Source organism: Heterocephalus glaber, unplaced genomic scaffold (genome assembly GCF_053883595.1).
Source record: "Heterocephalus glaber isolate CG9 unplaced genomic scaffold, H.glaber_assembly_v1.0 deba00001613, whole genome shotgun sequence".
In the NCBI taxonomy this organism is placed as follows: Eukaryota; Metazoa; Chordata; class Mammalia; order Rodentia; family Bathyergidae; genus Heterocephalus; species Heterocephalus glaber.
The window spans coordinates 34,424,382-34,446,186 of NW_028258384.1; the positions used below are offsets into that span (position 1 = coordinate 34,424,382).

At 36.5% G+C, this 21,805-nt stretch overlaps 3 protein-coding genes across 8 annotated transcripts in view; 2 read left to right on the forward strand and 1 right to left on the reverse strand.

Moving 5' to 3' along the window:
* Vsig1 (V-set and immunoglobulin domain containing 1) overlaps window positions 1-4,738 on the forward strand; it is a 36,218-nt gene extending 31,480 nt beyond the window's left edge. For all 3 annotated transcript variants that reach the window (XM_087196746.1, XM_004861453.4, XM_087196747.1), the window contains 3 exons: window positions 164-283; window positions 3,273-3,408; window positions 4,231-4,738. In XM_087196746.1, the coding sequence (XP_087052872.1) occupies window positions 164-283; window positions 3,273-3,408; window positions 4,231-4,549 (575 nt within the window). In that variant the 3' untranslated portion in view covers window positions 4,550-4,738. The remainder of the gene's footprint in view (window positions 1-163; window positions 284-3,272; window positions 3,409-4,230) is intronic.
* Window positions 4,739-6,268: 1,530 nt separating this feature from the next.
* Psmd10 (proteasome 26S subunit, non-ATPase 10) lies at window positions 6,269-17,645 on the reverse strand. 2 transcript variants are annotated; one of them, XM_087196748.1, is made up of 6 exons: window positions 17,465-17,645; window positions 16,048-16,146; window positions 15,073-15,219; window positions 14,812-14,978; window positions 13,459-13,552; window positions 6,269-12,352 (listed from the first exon to the last, which is right to left on the reverse strand). In XM_087196748.1, the coding sequence occupies exons 1-5, from the start codon at window positions 17,576-17,578 to the stop codon at window positions 13,498-13,500; spliced, it is 582 nt and encodes a 193-aa protein (XP_087052874.1). In that variant the 5' UTR covers window positions 17,579-17,645; the 3' UTR covers window positions 6,269-12,352; window positions 13,459-13,497. The 2 variants fall into 2 exon arrangements, with proteins under 2 accessions (XP_087052874.1, XP_004861505.1); XM_004861448.4 differs by lacking the exon at window positions 13,459-13,552.
* Window positions 16,102-21,805, forward strand: part of Atg4a (autophagy related 4A cysteine peptidase) — a 63,275-nt gene continuing 57,571 nt past the window's right edge. The window contains exon 1 of one of the 3 annotated variants that reach the window (XM_087196745.1): window positions 16,102-16,283. In XM_087196745.1, coding sequence (XP_087052871.1) covers window positions 16,262-16,283 — 22 coding nt within the window. In that variant the 5' untranslated portion in view covers window positions 16,102-16,261. Of the gene's footprint in view, window positions 16,284-17,716; window positions 17,882-17,962; window positions 17,986-21,805 lie in introns of those variants that run through there. The other 2 variants (XM_004861451.4, XM_021241636.2) reach the window with 2 other exon arrangements.

The window sequence follows — 21,805 nt, forward strand, 5'->3', positions numbered from 1 at the left end:
TGAGTATGGGAAGAATAGCCATAGTCCTAGCAGGCCCTTGTTGGACATCTCAAGAAAGGGAGGCCAGTGTGGGGGAAATGGGTGGGCACTAAATAATCTGTTACAATGACATAATCTGTACCCACTTAAAAGATATTAAAAGTCTATTTCTTGGTTTTGACAGATCCAGTCACTGGGATTTTGGTTATTGGAAATCTGACAAATTTTGAAGAAGGGTATTACCAGTGTACTGCCATCAACAAACTTGGCAATAGTTCCTGTGAAATTGATCTAACCTCTTCACGTGAGTTGACCCTACAACTTTATAACAGTTTCTCTTTGAGTCAAGTAGTCCATACCTGTCAGCCAATTAAATTATTTAGGATCTCTGGTTAGTCCTTCCTGCCTTTCTGGAGATTGGTGTGCCTTATTTATAGATTGATAAAATGAATGATCATCCTAATATCTAATGTTTATATAATATTTAATACACTCCTTAAGTCCTTTACAAAACCAGTTTATTTAAATTTCACCAAATCTCTAGAAAGTAGGTATTACTATTTAATAAATAAAGCAATAATCTGATAGATAGTATCAGGCTGGATTTTTCTTTATGATGCTATTGGTAAATACAAGTGCCACTGTAGGTATCTCTCTCAAATATATAGCTCACAAACTTCCCAGCTCTTAACTGCTTTGTTAAGATTTGCCTCTCATGATGATGATGATGATGATGATGATGATGATGATTTTGCCACTCACTCACAATCACAGTACCTAATATTTGTCATCATCATTATTATTACGTGCCAGTTGCTGGGCCAGGTGCTATATGAGCATTATCTCACTCAATCCTCCCATCCATCCAATCTAGGGAGGTAGAATATATTTTTAGCTATATTTTACTGAAGAAGTAACTAACATTCAGGGAGGTACATGACTTGCCCATCATCATCCAGTTCGTAACTGGCAGAGCCAACCAAAATACCTCTAAACTTCAATCTTCCAGTTCAAAGGTGCTTACTTACTCTCCAAGCATAATACTTATGGGCCTTGGAATTCGCAAACTGGGCCAATCCAGGGGCAAATTCTTATATGAGATGTCTTCCTGAGCCTCTTGACAATCACTAAATAACACTTAGGGTCTTGCTATCTATTAATTTTTCTGACATACTTTGAATTTGTGGTTTTAATGTATGACATATCCAGGGGTGGCAAGTTCTATCAGATTACTGCTCTTCTTATGAAGCTGAACTTTCTTCTTTATTTTTTCTGAAACTCATTCCTTTATATTCTCATATCACTTCCAGCTTTTTCCCCAGGACGTTTTGTTGTTTTTAGATCTCTCCCATGCCCTTTCTACCTTCCCAGAGATATAATCATGTGGTAGTTATACAGACATATAGGATTTGTATTTGAGTCTTGCTTCCTTTCTAATCTTCCAGTGATGTACAGTGTTTGCCTGTCTTCCTACCTCCACTCCTCCCCTCTTCATTCCCTTGCCCCTTCTTCCCTCCCTCCCTTCTTTCATCCTTCCCTTCCTTTCCTTCCTCCCTTCCTTCCTTCCTTCCTTCCTTCCTTTTCTTCCTTCCATGCTTTCTTCCTTCTCTCCTTCCATCTGGAAGCATTTATTGAATGTCTTCTGTGTGTCAGGGACTGTCCTAAGTGATAGAGATACAGGATATATTCTATGCTTAAGAAGTTCACAGTTCAGCTAGAGACAAATAAAAACTAAATTGTGCTAAATGTCATAATAGAGATCTGCATATCTGCATAGAGTCTGTTAGAACACTAAAGAAGTAACAATTATGCTTATAGATTTGGGGGCAGCTTTGCCAACCAAGTACTATCTTAGTTGCCTCTTGAAGGAACTTGTGAAGCCTGTTTCTTTATCTATAAAATAGGGATGCTGAAGGATAAAAGTAGAGCTGCAGACACAGAAAGACAACCAGTCTATGGTGGATAAAGAGGGAAGATAACTCCAGAAAGGATGTTTCTGACAGAAAAAAAACTTTTAAAAAACAGATATCTGATGCGTTTGAATCTATTGAAAAGAATTTAATGATTTCCTGGAAATTTTGGAATTACTGATGATGCAGTAAAAATGTAGAGAAATCTCCAAATGAGGCAATTATTAATGTTGGGAATTAAAAAAAAAGTTGTACAAGGAAGAATCACAGTATACTATGTTCCTCAGCTGAGAACAATATTTACATAGTCATAATACTGCAATTTTGATTTAACTAAAACTTGGGATGTAACTATATTAGGAGAAAGTGATGGGGCTTCAGGGGAACTAAGTCTCTAACTTTCAGAGTAGGAAATCAAGAGGAAATAATGAAGATTGAAAAAGGCAGGCCATACCAGGACAAGCATAATAGAACCACGGGGGCAAGATTTTTTAAAAAAGATCCATGGGCTGGGGATTTAGCTCAGTGGTTCTGCCGCCTGCCTTGCAAACTCAAGGTCCCGAGTTGGATCTTGGGTACCAAAAAAAAAAAAAAAAAAGATCCAGAGTCATTGCCTTCAGTGAATGGGACTCAGAAATGGGGATAAGTGAGGCAGGGACTGATGGTTTTGTTAGTTTAGAACTATTTAACTTTCAAAATTATTCACATGTATTTCTTTAATCATAAAATTTTAAATGATTTATTAGGCAACTCAATCACTCATCTCAATATTAATTGTTCATCCTTGTTTGAGGTAAAATGGACATGCATGGGCTAGCTTATGACCAGACATGCTTTCACAGGGACAACACCTCCAGGCTTGAAGGTCTGGTGCTCAGCTGGATTGTCTCACAGTCATTAAAAGTTTCCATAGACTGATGTAATAAAACTGTTTATTGAAATGACCATATCCCTTCCCAGTGGCCAGAATGCATAAGGCTCTGTGGTGAGCACAGAGTGTGTGAAGGGGAAAATTTTTAGGGACTTGTTTCACCTATGTGCTGGGAAAATCTGGTGAAATGTGTTTTGCTGTCACAGAGGAATGTTTCTGGTGTCCACATTGCAGACTTTCTTCTCTAAACCCCTTTTGAAAGCAACCTTGCCTGCCCAAATCAGCACTTTTCTTATATGTGTGAATGTCAGTGGTTAACTATATAGTTAAGACAGTCCTTTTTCTTTACATGCTATGAATCCAACCAGCAGAGTTCTAGGGATTTCTATTTCCCTAACCTGTACAAGTAACCATCCATGTGAATTTTCCAAATGTTCTCCACCAGTCATAAATGCATGTGTATGAGGTGACAGTATGTTCTAATTTATTAACCAGTTGCCTGCATCTTCCAGATCCAGAAGCTGGGATCATCATTGGGGTCTTAGTTGGTATCCTGGTAGGTGCTGCCATCATCATAGCTGTGGTGTACTTTGCTAGAAACAAGGCAAAGGAAAAGAAGAGGCATTCTAAATCTACCACAGAGCTTGAGTAAGCCTTTTATTTAATTGAATAAAAACATTTCTCAGGCATGTCTCTTTCATTCAGCTCTTTCTAAGCACCCTTTATAGCATAAAATATTAGAGGTATCTTTCTGCTTGGTTTCTATTCTTCTACAAAAACAGTGATTGTGGCTACAATTGCTGAGACTCGATTCTAAGCATTTTATGTATATCAACTCATTTAACCATCACAACAACCTTTTTAAAACCAATAAAATGGTTTATGATACACTGTTAATGTGTTTGGCTTTATGCCAACATAGTTATAAATATAGTTTTAAATATTTTTTATAGATTAAGAGGCCTATGAAGGCAAAGTGCCTGTGGCCCACAGAAGTCAGAATGTGGCCTTCCCACAACCCATGCTCTTAAACCACTCTGCTGTTTATTCTGTAGTGTAGATCAGACTCATTCATTTGTTCACTTTTCATCTCCTTGCTTCCACAACTCTGTATTGGGCACCAACCAGGTACCACATATTGCCCTAAATGGAGTCGGAGATAGAGACATATCAGAGCTATGGATTTAGTCCTTATTAGACCAAATCTAAGACCTTCTAGCTTCTTAAACTCTTTTGTCCTTATCATTTTCCCATCTTTTAAACATGGTTTGCCTTTCTTGAACTTTCATCATATTTGAGATCTAACCTTTCTAAAAAACAAAATGGACACATATAGTGAATCAAAACAGAATTAACAGACCTTTTGAACAGTCTGGGACCGATGTTACTGATGCTACAGAGAATATCTCTCAATGTGAAATTTCAAAGTTAGCATTTCCCTTACTTTTTTCTGGATGTTCTTTCTTGCAGACCAATGACAAAGACAACAAGGCAAGTGAGAGAAAGCGAAGCAATGCCAGCGGAAGATGCTATCCATCTAGAAGCAACACTGCCATCCTCCAGTCATGAGAATGAGCCTGCTGCCATCTCAGAACCAGACCATGAGCCTTCTCCACAACCAGAAGCTGCTACACAACCTGCCTCAGGAGCAGCACCTGTGCGTGTGCCTGAACTTGAGATCGAGCTGCAGCCAGAGCCAGAGCCAGAGCCGGAGCCGGAGGTGGAACCAGAGCCTGGGGTAGTAGTTGAGCCCCAGTGTGATGAGGGAAAGGGTGTGGTTAAGACATAGGCTACACCTCTAAGTACAGCATTCATCACTAAGGAACCCATTACTAGCAACTGAAATTCAGTTGACCTAACCAATCCCCACCTCTTCTCTCCATTCTGACCAACTCTCTTCTAACATAGTGCTCATTCTTACCATAAATCCCAATAAATGGATCAAGTTAACTGAAAAATAAATGCAAGGGTTCCTTCATTATTAGTATACAATGCTTAAAATTGTACTAACATGTAAGCATAACAAATGACAAAGGAAGTGATTCCTAACTCAGTTGAAAGAGTTTTGCAACGGTAAACATCTTATTGCAGAAAATTTTTATTCTCTATTTTTCAGCTATTTTGTTGTGTTCCACATGCACACATGACAAAGTGTTATTAATGAGATTCAATATTATTTATAGGATTAGTTTTCTGGCTTTCCTATTCATTTTTATATTTACTAAGGAAAGAACTCAAGCGCATTTCTCATAGATTAGGAAGACATTCTCCACAAACAACAGAGACTATATAAAGAAAGGGAACATATTAATTGGTACATAGCATTTAAAGCCAAATTTTACAATTGATACATTTATCATGTTATATTTCCCAAGGGATCACCCTGGTGTCCAATATCTGAGCATAGCAAATTCTGAAAATAATCCATTTTTAAAATGCCAAATAACATATATACAGGCAAATGATTTCAAATACAATTTTCTTCAGTAAATACAAAGTGCTGATTATTGTGATGTAGAATTTAGCTATGAATAAGCTATTATGTTATCACTGTAACTGATGCTACTTACTTTGAAGGGGAAGACTAGGAAGGTGTTCTAAACGAACACTTAAGGTCTAGTTGACAATCTCAACTAATTTTTTAAATAATCTATTTTACTATTGGTAGATTCCACATTAATAAAGCAAATTTATTCTTGTGTAAATGCTAGATATTAACTAAGATGCATTGATAGCTTCTCTTCAACTCTTAGAAAGCTTTTTCATGATCATATTTCACTCATATCCCACCTTGAAGAAATTTACAGGTAACTTACTTTTTCATTTGTGTAATCAATTATATTTTAAATCTTATTTTAAAGCTCAATAAATACTCAAAATCTAATTTTAATGATTCTTAAGATAAATCTTTAAGATAAATCTTTTAATAAGCAACTTTATTGACATATAATTTATGCACAATAAACTGCACCCATCTTAAGTGTACAATTTGATGTTTTCAATTGTACACATGCATGAAACCATCATACCCACTTGAATAGAGAACATCCACAAGCCCAAAATGTTTCCCCTATGCTCTTTTGTGCAATCCCATTGTGCCTTAGACTTCAGCAGCCACTGATTTGTTTTCCATAGAGATCTTTGCCTTTTCTTGACCTTCATACAAATGGGATCATACTGTGTGTGTGTGTGTGTGTGTGTGTGTGTGTGTGTGACTTCTAAGGTGAAAGTTTTTCAAGTGAGGTAATGAATCTCAAACTTACCACATCCATATTTTCATGTTAGAAGATTTTCTTTAAACTGCAAACTCCTTTCTATACATCATACTCATAAAACAAATTGAGGAAGAATGTTTAGGTTTAATAGAAATAAAAATTACACTTGTCCAGGGGCTGGGATTTAGTTCAGTGGTTCTGTCGCCTGTCTCACAAGCGCAAGGACCTGAGTTCAATCCCTGGTACAAAAAAAAAAATTACACTTGTCCAAAGTCATGGAGAGAGCAGTAAGCAAGCTTTAACTTACGTATTTTCTTTATTGTGTCAGTTTGCAACTATTCTCAGGGATTTCTGAAGCATCTGCAATTTCATTCACAGAAAATAACAAACTATATGACATATACTGCCTGAATAGTACAGGAAGTAAAATGATGATCTGAAGAATAGCCTAATATTTAGATATTAAAAACTGAACATCAACAGTATAAAAAATTCAATGGCCAGAATGTCTAAGTAGCTGGAAGTCATTTTTCCCTTCCACTTTTATGATTCAGGTTAATCATAAGACTGACATGTAATAGTCAATACTAAGTCCAACATTTCTGATGGATCAGTGCTGAGCAGGAAGGAAGGCACTACTGGTCTTATACAACCCTGTAATTATTAACACTGTTCTGTTCAACATACTGATGAGTAGTTTGATCAAATGGTTTTTAACCTTTTTGTAGTTATGGATCACCTTGAGAGTCTCCTGAAAACTATGAACCCTTTGCCACTGAAAAATACACTCATAGAGTATCACACACAATTTCAGATGTTACAGAGTACCCGAATCCAAGATTAAATACAGTGACTTAGACAAAAACACAGAAGTCATACTTATTAAATTTGTGGATGACACAAATAGACAAAAATGTCTGGCTTTTAAAATATGCAGAGTATGTGTTGTCCAGCTGGGCAAGTATGTACCTTTGGATTTTTCCTCAGTCCCTTTCCTGGCCTTTGCGGTGCCTTATTTTCCAGACACCCAAGATTCCTATGCTTTTACTAGCTCAGTGACCTACTGAGGTCTGTATCCCTCAGGCAAGATTCATTGCTCAGGACCAACCCCTACTCTTGGCACCCTTTAAAAGGTGGCTGTTCTATAACCTGTTCTTGTCCAGTGAACATGAACTTTTATCATCCAGTCATCTCATTCAGATTGATAAATGATTTACGATTATCTTAGTTTTACCTTTTTTTTTTTGACAGGGTCAAGCTATGCTGTTCAGGCTGGCCTCCAAATGAAGTAATCGCCTTGCTCAGTCTCCCAAGTAGCTGGTTCTATAGGCATGCACCACCATGCCCAGCTCAGGAGAATTTACCTTTTAAAGGGGACTTTTGAACATAGATAACCCATAACCTAAAAAGTCTAAATGGGGGGATTTTATATACTGAAATAATCTAAGGAAGATATTCATAGAAAAAGGAATCTTGTCAGCCCTCTCAAATCAAACCATGGAGTTTGGCATCTACTCAGCCTACTCTGGTCAGTGCAATTTCATCCCAGTCTCCTTTAAGTACATCCATGATACACCCAATATGTACGTTTGTGATGAATCATGAATCCCTGTAAGATACTGGCGTAACACAATTCTGCTCACTAAATCTCACTTAGACAAGAATAGGCTTGTATGTTAAAAGCTTCCCAATAAGGGAACAAAATGTTTCCTGTTCTTCATCATTGGATCAGAAAATACTGACTAGTTAAGCTTTGACTAAATTATTTTAGAATAATCCTTATTCATAGAGGGTACCAAATTATTTATTTTGCCACAAGTACTTAAAATTTAGTGGGTAGTCTCACAAACTTCTCAAGCCAGCCCTATGCTTCTTAAAGATCCACTCTTTCCACACAACAATTTCCAGGAACTTCTCTGTCTCATCTGTTTCTGCATTTAGCAACTAGGGTGTGCCTAGTCAACAGAACAGCTTTATTGGTAGTAAACCCTTATCTAATTTGTTTCTTTATTCAACCACTCACCGGACATTTATTGAATAGCTAGTATGAAATTGGCACTGCTGGTGGTACAATGGTGAGCAGAATCAGAGGTAGCCCTTGTCCTCATGGAGTGTTGCTAACTATGAGTAGTGAGCGTTATCAACAATTCTGCAGGATAGGAAAGCTGTAATTTTTACTGCATTAGGGAAAGCCTCCAAATTATAGTGATCTATAATGAAAGGGGACTAAAATACAGTAATTTTTGATCAACAGATAAGAAATCACACAGATTTTTTTTTCGGTACAAGGTATTGAACTCAGGACCTTGGACTTGCCAGGCAGGTGTGACACCACTAAACTACATCCCCAGCCTTATATGCTAAAAAGTTAGTATTTGCCTTTTACACTGGCCTGTGCGTAACTCAAGTCTGATAAACCTTCAGTAAGTATTTCAGAGCTGGAAGAAAACTTCACCATTGATCATATTCAACTTTTTTCAACTCCAGCACATATGATGGTTATAACGCATACAGTGCTTCTCTCCTGATAATGATGGGGGTGGAAGTAGATGATATAGAATTGTACATTCTTGGTGAGAGAGACAGGAAGGAGTCAATGTACTTTTAAAAAGCTGCTTTGCTCTTACATAATCCTACCCAGGCTCCAGACGAGAATCCCTGAGTAAAGAGAGGGAAAATAATCTTCTTGAGATTATACAAACTAGATCCAAATTCTGGTTCCCAATGTAATACTCTTTCAAAGGCACCAAACTACTAATTTCAATGAAGCCCAAGTTTTAGTAATACAAAGTTGTTTTACAATGTCTACATGTTGGAAAACAGGCTACAGGGCATCACAAAAGGTTCAAGCCATGAAGCTGGGGGTCTAACTCAGTGGAAGAGCATTTGCCTACTATGTGCAAGTACCTCAGTTCCATCCCCAGAACCACAAATAAACAAACAGGGTTCAAACCAATCAAGTTAATGATCCCACTTTTCTTTGAAGCTTTGGTTTAAAAACAAAGAACTCAGAAAATGATGAGAGAAACAAAAAATGCCAATGAAGGAAAACAAAATAGTTCCTTTATTCACAGCCCTTGACCCTAAATGTGTTTTCACTTTATCACATTATTGAGTCTGCAGCACAGAGGGGACTGGGAGACGGGGCTGAAAGTTTCAAGTTTCTGATCATGGTTTGGCCATTATAGTGAAGAGACTGTGTGCGTGTATGTGTATGTATGTGTATGTGTGTGTGTGTGTGTGTGTGTGTATCACATGAAGCTATTCAGGAGCCTAAGAGTTGCACAATTAGAACAAAAGATGTTCCTATTACCAAGAAATCTGAAGAGATTTAGTAGTTCTGGATAAGATACTCCTCTAACCTCTATACCTTGAGGCTATAATGTTAAAGTGAAATAAATCAGACACACAAGCTTAAATACCACATGGTTTCTCTTATGTGAGAAACCCAAAATATAAATAAAGAGCAAAATAAAAGATAATAGGAAGTAGGGAGATAGATCTTTCTCAAACAGGAAGGGGAACAAGAGATGGAGTGTGGGGAGGGAGGGGAGGAGAAGGGGATGAAGAAAGAATTAAGATGTTATACAAGTAACAAATCCCCACAAGGAATGTAATCATTATCTACTGCAATATGTACTAAAAAAGTCACAGGAGCTCTGTGTCAGTAACTGGGGACTGAAGTCAAATATGTATTTATTATTACATCACAGGCAATTTGAAGAAAAGCACAGGGTAGGTGTTAAAACTAATGGGTTATCAATGCCAGAGTACCTTCCATTTGGTCCACTGTTTTTAAGTATAGGTAGAAAAAAAAAGGTATTAGGATCCAGGAAAGCTGTATTTTGGTATTGGTATTTTCTCATGTGTAAAATGGAGATGGTTTCTGTCTTTTTAAAGGATATAGTAAGAATACATGTAAAGCCTATAAAGTGTGGTAGAACTACAATGTTCTGGAACTTATATCTCCTGACAATTGATTTGATATTCTTTTTTCTCTTACCCAGTGATTCTTAACTTTTTGAGGAATTACAGATCCTTTTTAGAATTTATAAAATTATGAACCTCTTTCGAGAAAAATACACATACAACATTCTGCATTCAAGTTTTGACAGTCAATAGTACTGTGAAGGAGGAGCCATATAAAGCAAAGTGAAGAAATTTGCTGACAGACTAATATTCCATAACAGAATATAGAAACAGAAAACAGTAGGCAGAGCTGCATAAAAAATTCATTGTAGTTGGTATAATTGAAAAACAGGAAATCAAAATGCTAGGGTCAGAGAATTAAACTGTTAAGTCAAAGATTCTAAAGTAGAATGTAGATTTACCTAGAATCTCACCAAAATTATGAATTCCCTATAAAAGGTACTTAAGAACATAAATTTTTCCAGTTTTATTGACCCATTTCTTCCAAGTTATACTTTCAGTTAAACTTTAAAATTGAATTATCTTTTTTGAGTTCATTTTGGAATTAAAACATGCTGACCTCGAGTCAGCTTTACCTGTATCAGATTTTCTACAGTTAACAATTTGGTCAGGATTTGAGGCCATTAATACCCTTAGTTTATATAAATCAGTGATTCAAATATTGTTAACAAGTCACTTAAGTGTACAAATTACCTCAGTCTTGGTTCCATCTGTATTGCTCACTGAAGAACTCATACTAAGGAATTATAATGAGTTTCTTTTATACCATAAAGCCTATTACCTCAGATAATAAATTCAACATTTAAAGGCCTTTAGTCTTAACAGATCCTATTAGACAAAACTTGACTGTTTAGTCACATTAAAAATATTGGAAATACATTATTTCCCCTACCACCTATTCTATCTCCAGCATTGAGTAAAGAAAGATTTTTGTTCCATAAGGAGATGCTTCCCTGGGCTGGGGGTATATCTTAATGGTAGAGCACTTGCCTAATGTCCCAAACGTCAATCTTCAGGACTGCAAAAAAGAATTTATGTAAAATGGTTTTGTTTATAAACAACAGAGTTCATATTTACTAAACTCATTTTACTTACTTGTCAGTAAGTCTTTGACCTCAAATTAATACAAGTTTGTGGGCTCACTTGGATTACTTATTTCAAACAATATTTACAGCTTAAAATTCAAATTAAAAAATAATTTGAAGAATCACTTTGAGTATATTAGACTTTATAACTAATAATCACTTAAGATGCTTCCCTAAATTGAGCCCAAGTTTGCACTTATTAATTTCCTTTTGCTCTGCATTTAGTTGGCAATTCAGAAGACTATTGTTTCCAAGATTTTAGTTGCAGTTCAAGCTTCACTAATTTTATCGACTTTAGAGCTACCCACAACTGAGAAATGTCTTTACTTAGAATTTTAAGGCTTAAGTGAATGTCTGAGTTGAAAAAAAAAATTGTGCAATTGTTTTAACATTTAAAGTTCTGAAATACAAATCAAAATACATATTTGTTACACTTTAACAATGTGGACATTCTTTTCAATACAAGTTGAGTCAACATAGGTATTTTTAAATTTCCTTTTTAATTTTTTTTTTCGGTACCGGGGATCAAACTCAGGACCTTGCGCTTGCGAGGCAGGCGGCAGAACCACTGAGCTAAATCCCCGGCCCATAAATTTCCTTTTTAAAAACAAAACATCTTGTGGAGGAAAACAGCTCATCAAAGAGACACATGGGTACACAGGATACTGTACTCTGTTATTTTAGAGCATACTCTCCAACTTAAAATTTGGTCGACTAAATAAATATATATATTTATATATAACAATAAGTGAAGCCTTACAGTTGGAAAAAAAGGAAATATTTGGTATAGGTCTCTGATTGTGCTTGAAAAACAAGTTAGGATGTGTTTCAACTATATGAAGATACAGAATCCACCTGGAACCACCTGACAGAACCTGCCTAGTGCTACTTGGGTTGTTCTGCTTCAGAGGGAGAGAGAAGGTACACAGGAAGGTGCTGAAGATTCACAACAGCCACACAATCACTTAAAATTAACCAAAATTCAATAATAGAAAACATGTGATGACAGTAGAACAATCTCAACAATTATTCAATGCCTGGAAAGCAGGTTGTAGAACAAGTATCTCAGCAGGAACAATATAACATGTTAATAAGATTCTGAAGGTAAGAAAACTTCCTTTGCAGATGATGCCTTGTGCACAAGTACATTAGTTTCCAGGACATTGGGGACAACAAAACATATAAAGTAAGAGTAAATCCAAGCTACTTTAACCTTCGACCATTCTCTTGATTATTAAACCTAAGCCACCTTTGGCCACTTGCAGGGGTGTCTTTTCTTCTTTATTTTCAATGTAAATACTTGCTCCGTGGGATGCCAGGAATTTTGCTTCTTCTACTCTCTCCTCATCACAGGCTAAGTGTCTGAAATTGGGGAACACAAAGACTAATTAATCAGCACCAATGTATTTAATGGTTAGGATTTCCTACTAAGTAGTCTAAACTGCATATTATTAGGCTTTAGTAATACTGGAAATTTATATAATCAGGAAAGGAAAATCAATTGTATGGGAAAGATTGTTTATAAGTTAAAATTCACTGAAATGCCTTTATAATAACAGATCATAAATCATAATCTTGGTCCTACTACTCTATGGTAGAAGAATGGATCTAAATGACAGCCTAAGGCAAAACTTCGTCATTTTATGGAGATCAGCAATAGTTTATCCCAAACACTACATGTAATGATTCTGGGTTAGAGTTTAGAAAAGCCTCAATTCATAACCTGTGAGTAGCAATTTATACAGCTTAAACTTTGAAAAAGTAGTTGAAAATATTTCATGTCATTTCATTTGATCCATGATGTATCTACCTGGTAAATTAGCAAGGTATTATCAACACCTTTTATAGTTAAAATTGTGACAGAGGTTAAAGTTCTTAGTTATGATGACATAGCTGAGGAGTAAACTGGGTGGGGAAGGAAACCAACCTCTGTTAGGCATTTAGTTTTCCATGCAGGGTACTAGGTACTTTACATGGCATTTTACTCAAACTTCACAATAATATAGTGAGGAAAGAATTATTATCATAACTTTGCAGATGTTAAGACTCAGAAAGGTTAATGTATATTTAATATAGCCGGAAAGTGGCAAAGTTTGGATTGGAAGAATAGCAACTAGCTATTCCACAATGTTGTGTTTTTCCTAGGATTCTATATTGTCTGAATTCTATTCTTCCTCCAGGCAATCCTGCCTTTTGAGTTTCAGAGAAAAGAGCTAAAATACATAAGTCTTTCCAAAAGAGTCACTCTGAAATACAGGGAACACCCTTTAAAATAAAAGTTAATAAAATAATATTTTTTAAAAGTTGGTGTAAAGTCAATCTAGAAAAGGTGGAATGAACCTCACTCTGGACTAAAAAGAAGACTAATGCTTTCTGGTCCAAAAACAGACACCATTCAGTGTAGAAGAAAAGTGGCCAAATAATGTAGGAAAATATCAAGGCAGAGGCTGGCTTCAGGTCATACATACAAGAATTAAATGCAAAACAGTAACAACAGGGCTGGGGATTTAGCTCAGTGGTTCCGGCGCCTGCCTCGCAAGCTTCAGGTCCCGAGTTCGATCCCTAGTACAAAAAAAAAAAAACCCAAAAAACAAAACAGTAACAACAAATCTCAATCAAAACCAATAAAGTGTTAAAGAAAACCTATAATAAAATATAGGTGAGTACTTAACTAATTTCAAGGTAAGGATGAGCATTCTAGTCATGAGGGAAGATTAATAGGTTTGATTACACAGAGATGGAAAACTTGTGTTATTTTAAAAAATCATGAACAAAATAAAAAGATCAACTGGGAAAAATATTTTCAAATAATGTGGCAAAAAGTTGTATTTTTACTATGTCAAGTGAAGAGTAATTAAAAGCCATTAAAAACAAATTAATTTCCCTAAAAGAAACAGAGAAAGGAACACAAAATATTACAATTTAACATGTCCCTATAGGCTTGAACCACTGGTGGTGTTGGCATGACTGTTCCATGCCACCCAATGGGACAGTCATGCATACACCACTGGTGGTTCAGAGCCACTTGGTAGTGAGACATACGAAATCACGCCCTATTGTGAATGTGTTAAAGAAATATAGTTTGCCATAGGCATTAAGTTTCAAACTTAATGACAATAAAAATGTAAATTGAAAACAAAATACAATTTTTCACATAATAAAGTGATAATTTCAGTGTTGATGTCAGGTAATAGGCATTCTTAAAATGCTCTTGGGAGGGTAATGATACAACTCCTCTGGAAGCAATTTGGCAACACACAGCAACAGCCTTAAAATATGTGTATTTGTTGATCCAATAATTCAAGTTCTCGGAGTCTACACTAAGGTACTAGCATTATGGACAAAGGTTTTTACAGAAAGTTTGTCAATGCAGCAGTGTTTATAATAGTGGAAAACTCAAAAAAGTTTATAAAGTAATAGAAGAATGATTAAATTGTGACCCATCCATAAAATTGACTGCATGGTCATTTAAAATGTTTTAAATGTATTTAATGACATTGGAAAATGCTCACAGTATGAGGTAAAAAGATCAAGATATAAAATTACAGATACAGTATGACCCCAATTTTTCTGAAATATATATGTAAAATATACGCATATACATATAAAAGACTGGGAAGAAATTCACAAAAATGTTATCAGTGGTTATTTCTGGATGGCAAATGATAGGCAATTTTCATTTTTATCTGTATGCTTTAGTGTACCTTTAGATTTTTGCTACTAACATTTATAAACAGAATAATAATATAAATGATATATAAGAATTACTGCAAGAGGGCTAATATTAAATAGAATACAAATGACTGTTACTTGTCACTTACAGAGGAGTGTTACCCTCAGTGTCTTGGATGTTTGTGGATGCTTTGTAGTACAGAAGGATATGAATCATCTTCAAGTTACCCTTGGCTGCTGCCCGGTGCATTGCTGTAGCCTCATAATGGTCCTTAGCATCTGGATTAGCCCCACCTTCTAGTAACATGACAGCAATCTGGAAAAGACAGAGAAGAGACTACTGCAGAGATCTATTTGTGTTTATATACATGTTCAGAACTCAACAGAAGTACCTAGGGGCAGAACTATACCTCATGCCTGTTTTTGGAAGCTGCGTAATGTAGAGGAGTACAGCCATTTTGATTGACAGCATTAACTTGTGCACCTTTTCCCAGAAGGGCCTTTACGATCTCATCTCGGCCGGCAGAAGCAGCAATATGAAGAGGAGACCAACCAGCCTGCAAAAGAGGTGGGTTGTATGAAACCAGGGGAAAAAGGCACAGGTATCAATATGAACATTTACACAGGGTTTACTACGTTATGTGTGAATAGTTTAAAAAACATTCATTTTACCCCTCCTCAAGCATTGCAGAATTTGGAAAATAATATACTATAAAAAAGAAAAAATACAATCCAATAATATAGACTTAATGATACATAAGTCAAATTCTAAGTTATTTGCTCCTATATAATATACTATTTTAAATCAAAGCTAGGATCAGAGGATATGAAGTTATTTGAAGTGCATTTTTTAACCATTTCACTTATGTTGTGAGAATTTTTCTGTTCTTTGTAATTATAACTTTGTTGGTTGCCTATTATTTTACCATAAGGATATACTTTACTGTTCTCAATCATCCCCCATAAATTATTTTTCTTTCTTATTATAAATACTAATTCAGTAAGCATGCCTGAAAAAGGAATTTTTGCCAATAAAAAAGGTTCTATTCTTATTCTATTCTTATTCTTCACAATTCTAATGCTATCTTTATATAATCTTCATTATTGACCAAAAAGATCCAAACAAAGTAAAAAGAATTTACAGTCTTTTAGGTTTCACAGTAATAAGCTCTGATCTGTATTTTTACCCCAAATGATATAGTGGCAAAATTAACATTCTAAAATAATGCAACCACTAGTCACATGCTTGATCGCCAGGGAAATGCTGTAACTTCCTCGCTGTAAAGGTTATAATTTTGTTTATGAACTTAATATCAAGGCTTCAGTAAACACCAGGCTGTAGTCTAAAGATTACTGAGAATTTATCGGTTTTGCCTAGTACTCACGTCATCTTTATCATTCACTGGCACACCGAGTTGCAGCAAGAATTCAACAATCTCTGTATGTCCTGCTGAACATGCCCAGTGCAAAGCAGTTCGGCTGTCCTACATGAAAAACAGAGAAACGCTATGGTCCACATTCTTGAAGAGAAATAGATGACAAAAAGGCAGAAAATAAAATAATACTGGTGCCAGCAAACCCATTGTTTGAAAACAAAAAATGGAGCACACTGGATCCTCAGGTAGGTAACCTTAAGCTGTATTACTCACTCCCATAGTATGAGATAAAATTTTAGTAACATGGAGTGAATAACATTGATGAAGGTAAGTAATTCTGGGTAGAATACAGTGATGAAGTCGGTAGAGCAAGAAACTGATTCCAATGCTTTGGCAGAAAAGGAGCTTTGGCTGTTTACTATGTACTTCTACGTCAGGCACAGTGCTAGGAGTTTTACATGCATCATCTCACTTAACGCCCACCATCCTATACAGTGGATACTATCTCCATTTTATAGATAAAGAAACTAAGACTCCTTGTGGTAAACAGCTTGTTCAAGGTCACACAACTTAGCCAAGATCTGCCTGGCTCTGAAATCTCTACCTCACAGATCTCAAGTTAGATGCTCTGGAAAGAACTTATGAATAATGGAGGAAGAAATACCCATAAAATTAGTTGAGACTGCATACCATTAAAAAATATCACACACAGAATAAGAGAGCAACAAAGCTGCTTTTTAAAAATAACAAGACAGGGTTTGTCACGTTTCTCAAAGAGAACTCGTATTTGCATTTATAGCTGTATTTCTTGATGAGTCCTACGTAAGAGAATGTAGAATTTTTTTGTTTTGTTTTGTTTTGAATGCTGGAGATAGAACCCTGGGCTTGCTGCATGCTAGACAAGTTCTCCACTGAACTATACTTCTAGCCCTGAAAGTGGTACTTTCAACTTTTCACGAAAATTTCAAACACATAAAAATACAGAGAATTTAATAATGTCTGCTTTTTCCACTCGACCAATTTGAGCGCTTTTTCCCCCAGCTCCTAACAAACTGGCGGGCACAGGAGACGCGTTCAGTTACACGTGTTTCACTTAATGTAACTACTGCATTCAAGGTAAAGAAATCCATACAAGTCTGTCCTCACGGATACCTCAAAGTTGGCATTTCTGAGAAGTGCGGTAGACGTTCTAGAAACGTCCAATTCTACCAGTTAAACGCTGCCCCCCCCCCCCCCCAAAATTGTTGAGGTTTGTGTTGCTGGCTCCTGCAGCTAGACTGCGAGTCCTGAGGTGACCCTGGGGTATGGACCGCGAGGCGAGGGTAGGGATCTGCGCTCGAGCCGGCCTCCGCTTGGGCTGGGCCTGAGAAGCCACGTAGGTTTTGCAGACGCCGCCGGCTGCGGACAGGCTGTAGAGCGGCTTTACCTGGTCGGTTCTAGTAGCCAGGGACTTATCGGCCAGGATGCTCTCCTTCAACTCTTCCAGCTTCCCACTATAGGCCAGGTTGCAGACCATTAGGTTAGACACACACCCCTCCATTTTGCTTTCGCAGAAGCTCGATAAACGTAGGCAAAGCCCGCCTCCCGGCCTCCAGGTGCCAATCAAAAGACGCTTAAACTCCACCAATCACCGGCCTTTCTCGTTCCGGTGTTTCTTTTCTTATTGCGCAGAGCTTCTGGGAGTTGCAGTTTGAGGGCAGTTCTGGGCTGGGAGGTGCCTGTCCTGTTCTCAGGGATTTGGCCCCTAACAGTGCAGGACTACAAGCCCCAGGGTCCCTTGCGACCTCCGTAGTCAAGTTGCCGGTGGAATTGGCCCAGGATGACAGCTGGAGAATGGAGTCAGGTACGGAGAGCGGCTTCGTGTGAAACTGTGTGGAAGAGCTGGGGTGGGTGGTCTCTGTTGGTGCACTGAGTCGAACATATTAAACGGGCACAGGAGCGAGGCAAGTGAGTTACTGAAGCCTAAAGATTCTGTTTCTCCGGGGCCCTGACCTGCAGGGGCAGGCGGAAGGGACAACAGTTGGAACTGAGTACTATCTTGAGCCTCAAGCGGTGACTGTAGCTACCCTCCCCCTCCCGGCCACCAACGAGGGAGTGGAAAAAAAGTAGGGTTAAAAAATCTCGCTGGAGTGGCATCAGGCGAGGGTTCTGCCACAGCAGTGATAGCACACGACACCACAGTAAAGTGTTGTGCCAGGGTGATGCCAAAGGCAGGGTGTGATGCCGTGGGAGCCACTTGATATCTAAGAGATCTCTGAATCTGTAGCTTGGTGACATTACCATTTAATAAGGGTCACCCTCAGGATACAGTGGTATGGTGTTGCCACTTTAACATCACAATAATGACGATGATATCGAGGCTTTGCTAGAACTATTAAGCCGGTAGTGTTTCTTTTTATGGAAATCCCAAATAGTGTGGTAGCAGAAGAGATGCAAGGCCTTTCCTTTAAAAGGCATATCCAGGAGGGCATTTTGCCAAAACTAGGTAATGATAAAGAATACATTCAAGAAATAAACTGTTTATATTTATATTTATCCTATTAGGGTGTAGAACAGGGCTTGCCAACATTTCTGTAAAAAGCCAGGTAGTAAATATTTTAGGCTTTGTGACCCAAAAGGTGAAATTGAGAATATTTTGTAAATACTTTTATGACAAGAGAGAAAACAAATTTTGACAAATGTTTATTGATGACATTCAAAATATAATAGCTTTCTACTAATAACATAAGAATGTACAGTTTTGTAACACAAGAATACTGAGAATACAATTCTTTTGAAGCAATAACATTTTGCTTAACTGGGGGTCAAAGTTAGTGTTCCCTATTACCCAAATTGATTCCAGATATTCATTCATCTGTTAATGCTGTTCTGTAATGAGATTTTATGTATATCATCTTTGAAAGTGTCTTTTCATACAAACAGGTATGCCAAATATTGATGTCAATCCGTGAAGTTTATTTTTAAACTTTTATTTAAATAAATTTCTTATTTTAAATAGTTTTAGATGTATAGAAAAGTAGTAAATACAGTACAGTTCCCATATATTCTTCATCCAATTTCCTGTTTTTTCCATTTTAATGATTTTACTGAAATATGTTTTACATATCATAATATTCATTTTTCAAAAGTATATAGTTAAATGATTTTAGTAAGTTTACAGAATCATGCAGCTATCACCAAAAATCAGTTTTAGAATGCTTTCATCTTCCCAATAAGATCTCATGTCCAGTCTCAGTTAATACCATTCCCACTCCCAGCCTAGGCAACCAGTAATATTTTGTCTATAAACCTGCCTATTTTGGACATTTCGTGTAAATGAAATCATATAATATGTGATCTTTTGTGTCTAGCTTCTTTCACATAGCACAATATTTTTAAGATTCAACTATATTATTTAGCATATTTAAAAGCTTTTTTACTTTTTACTGCCAAATAGCATTCCACTTTATAGATGTACCACATTTTTGTTACCAGTCTATAGATTTTAGATTGTTTCCAATTGTTGGTTATTATGACTAATGCTGCTAAGAACATTCTCATGCAAGTCTTTGTATGGACATAGGTTTCCATTTCTCTTGAGTACATACCTAAGGGTAGAATTATTGGGTCATAGGAAAGTTTTATGCTTAACTTTTTAAGAAACTACCCAACTGTTTTCCAAAGTGGCAGAACCATTTTACATTTCCACTACAAATGTATGAGGGTTCCTGTTGTTCCACATCCTCAGCAAGATTTGTGTCTGTTTTTTATTATAGTCATTCAAAGTGGGTGTGAAATGATAGCTCATTATGGTTTAAATTTTTATTTCCTTAATGACCGATGTGCTTATGAATCATTTGTGTATCTTCTACAGTGAACTATCTGTTCATATTTTATCCATTTTATATTGTGTTTTAAATTGCGTTATGAGAATTGTTTATATATTAGAGATGCAAGCTCCTGCCAGTGGGCTGCTTGTCTTTCCCTTCTGTTTGTTTGTTTGTTTTGTTTGTTTCTTTTTGGTACCGGGGGAGGGAACTTGGGACCTTGCGCTTGCAAGGCAGGTGGCAGAACCACTGAGCTAAATCCCCAGCCCTTGTCTTTCCCTTCTTAGCCTTTTTTTTTTTTTTTTGGCATGATATTAGGGATTGAACCCAGGGCCTTTGTGCTGAGCTACATCCTCAACCCTTTTAAAATTATTTAATTTAATTTATTTTTATTTTTGAGACAAAGCCTTAGGAAGTTGTCCAGTCTGGGCTTGAACTTGTGATCCTCCTGCCTTAGTGTTCCAGAGTGCTGGTATTATAGGCGTGTACCACCACAGTCAGTTTTAAAGGTATTTTTTGAAGTGAAAAAATTTTGAATTTTGATGATGTCTAGTTTATCCTTTTTTCTTTTATGTAGCATGTGTTTAGTGTTGTACCTAGGAAGTCTGCCTAATCTCTCAACAGTTTTCCTCTAGAAGTTTTATTGTTTTGCCTCTTACATTCAAATTTATCACACATTTTGAGTTAATTTTTCTAATTAGTGTGAGGTAAGGGTCTAAGTTCATATTTTTTCAGTGGATATTCAAAATATCCGAGCACTATTTGCTGAATCTCCTATCAATACCATCTTACATTACTGTTCTATATTTCACAGCAGAAAAAGCCACATCATTATGTCACTATTGACTATACTTCACATATTATTACAGTTTCACTAGGTTAGCTCTGCTGCCCTATCTATGATGGTGGCATGTTACATTCAGTCATTCTGTCTCCTTATCGTCCTCTGGTTTGTGATAATTTCTCAGACTTTGTTTTGGCAACCATGATCATTTTGAGATAACTTGTCAGATGCTTTATCCCTCAATTTGGTCTTGTCTGATGTGTTTCTTGTGATTAGACTGGGATTATATTTTTTGGAGGAAAGCTACAGTAGTGTCATTCTCATCATATACTATTGAAAGTATACTAGCATATCATATTCATTGCTTGGAATGGAATTCTGTTATATTATTCTCTTAATATTTATCTTTTGGATTGTTATTTCATTGCACATTAATCACTTTCAACTGAAGTATGGAAGAAAGCTCCTCATTTGCATAGTTAAATGGATTTTAAGATATGGAAATGTCCTTTGCACTTGCTTTAAGGTCCCCAAACTGCCGCTGGCACTATAATTTGAACTCAGAAAATATATATGCTGAAATTTGTGTGGGAATTGAGATCTTGCTTCTTGTTTTAACTTTTTTTAAAAAAATCAGCTTTATGGTTGTATGATTTGCATTTGGTAAATCTCATCCTTTTACATGTAAAGTTCAATCTGCTTGGATATAAATATATACTTTTACATAACCACAACTAAAACAGAGATATAGGATATTTCCATCATTCCTCAAAGTTTTTTCATGTTCCTTTGTGGTCTCACTAATAGCTCTTGATAGCTACTGATTCTATGGCCTTGCAGATTTTTTTTTTTTTTTTTTTTTGGTATCGGGGATCGAACTCGGGACCTTGTGCTTGAGATGCAGGCGGTGGAACCACTGCGCTAAATCCCTGGCTCAGTACTTCATTCTTTATATGGCTAAATAATATTCCATTTTATGGATCTAACACATTTTGTGTATTCATTCATATGTTTATGGGCATTTGACTTATCACCTTTGGTTATTATGAACATCTGCAACAATTGCTAACATTTCTGTATAAGTTTCTATGCAGACATATTCTTTCATTTCTCTTAGATACTTGTCTGGGAGTGGAACTGCTGGGTCATATGTTAACACTGTATTTAACTTTTTGAG

Bases quoted from the DNA above. Each gene is read 5' to 3' on its own strand.
- Psmd10 (XM_004861448.4), bottom strand. From the start codon at position 17,578: ATGGAGGGGTGTGTGTCTAACCTAATGGTCTGCAACCTGGCCTATAGT. The intron at 15,220-16,047 runs GTGAGTACTAGG...CCTCTTTTGCAG, and splicing joins CAGTGAATGATAAAGATGAC to GCTGGTTGGTCTCCTCTTCA. The intron at 12,353-14,811 runs GTAAGTGACAAG...CCCCAATTTCAG, and splicing joins ACTGAGGGTAACACTCCTCT to ACACTTAGCCTGTGATGAGG.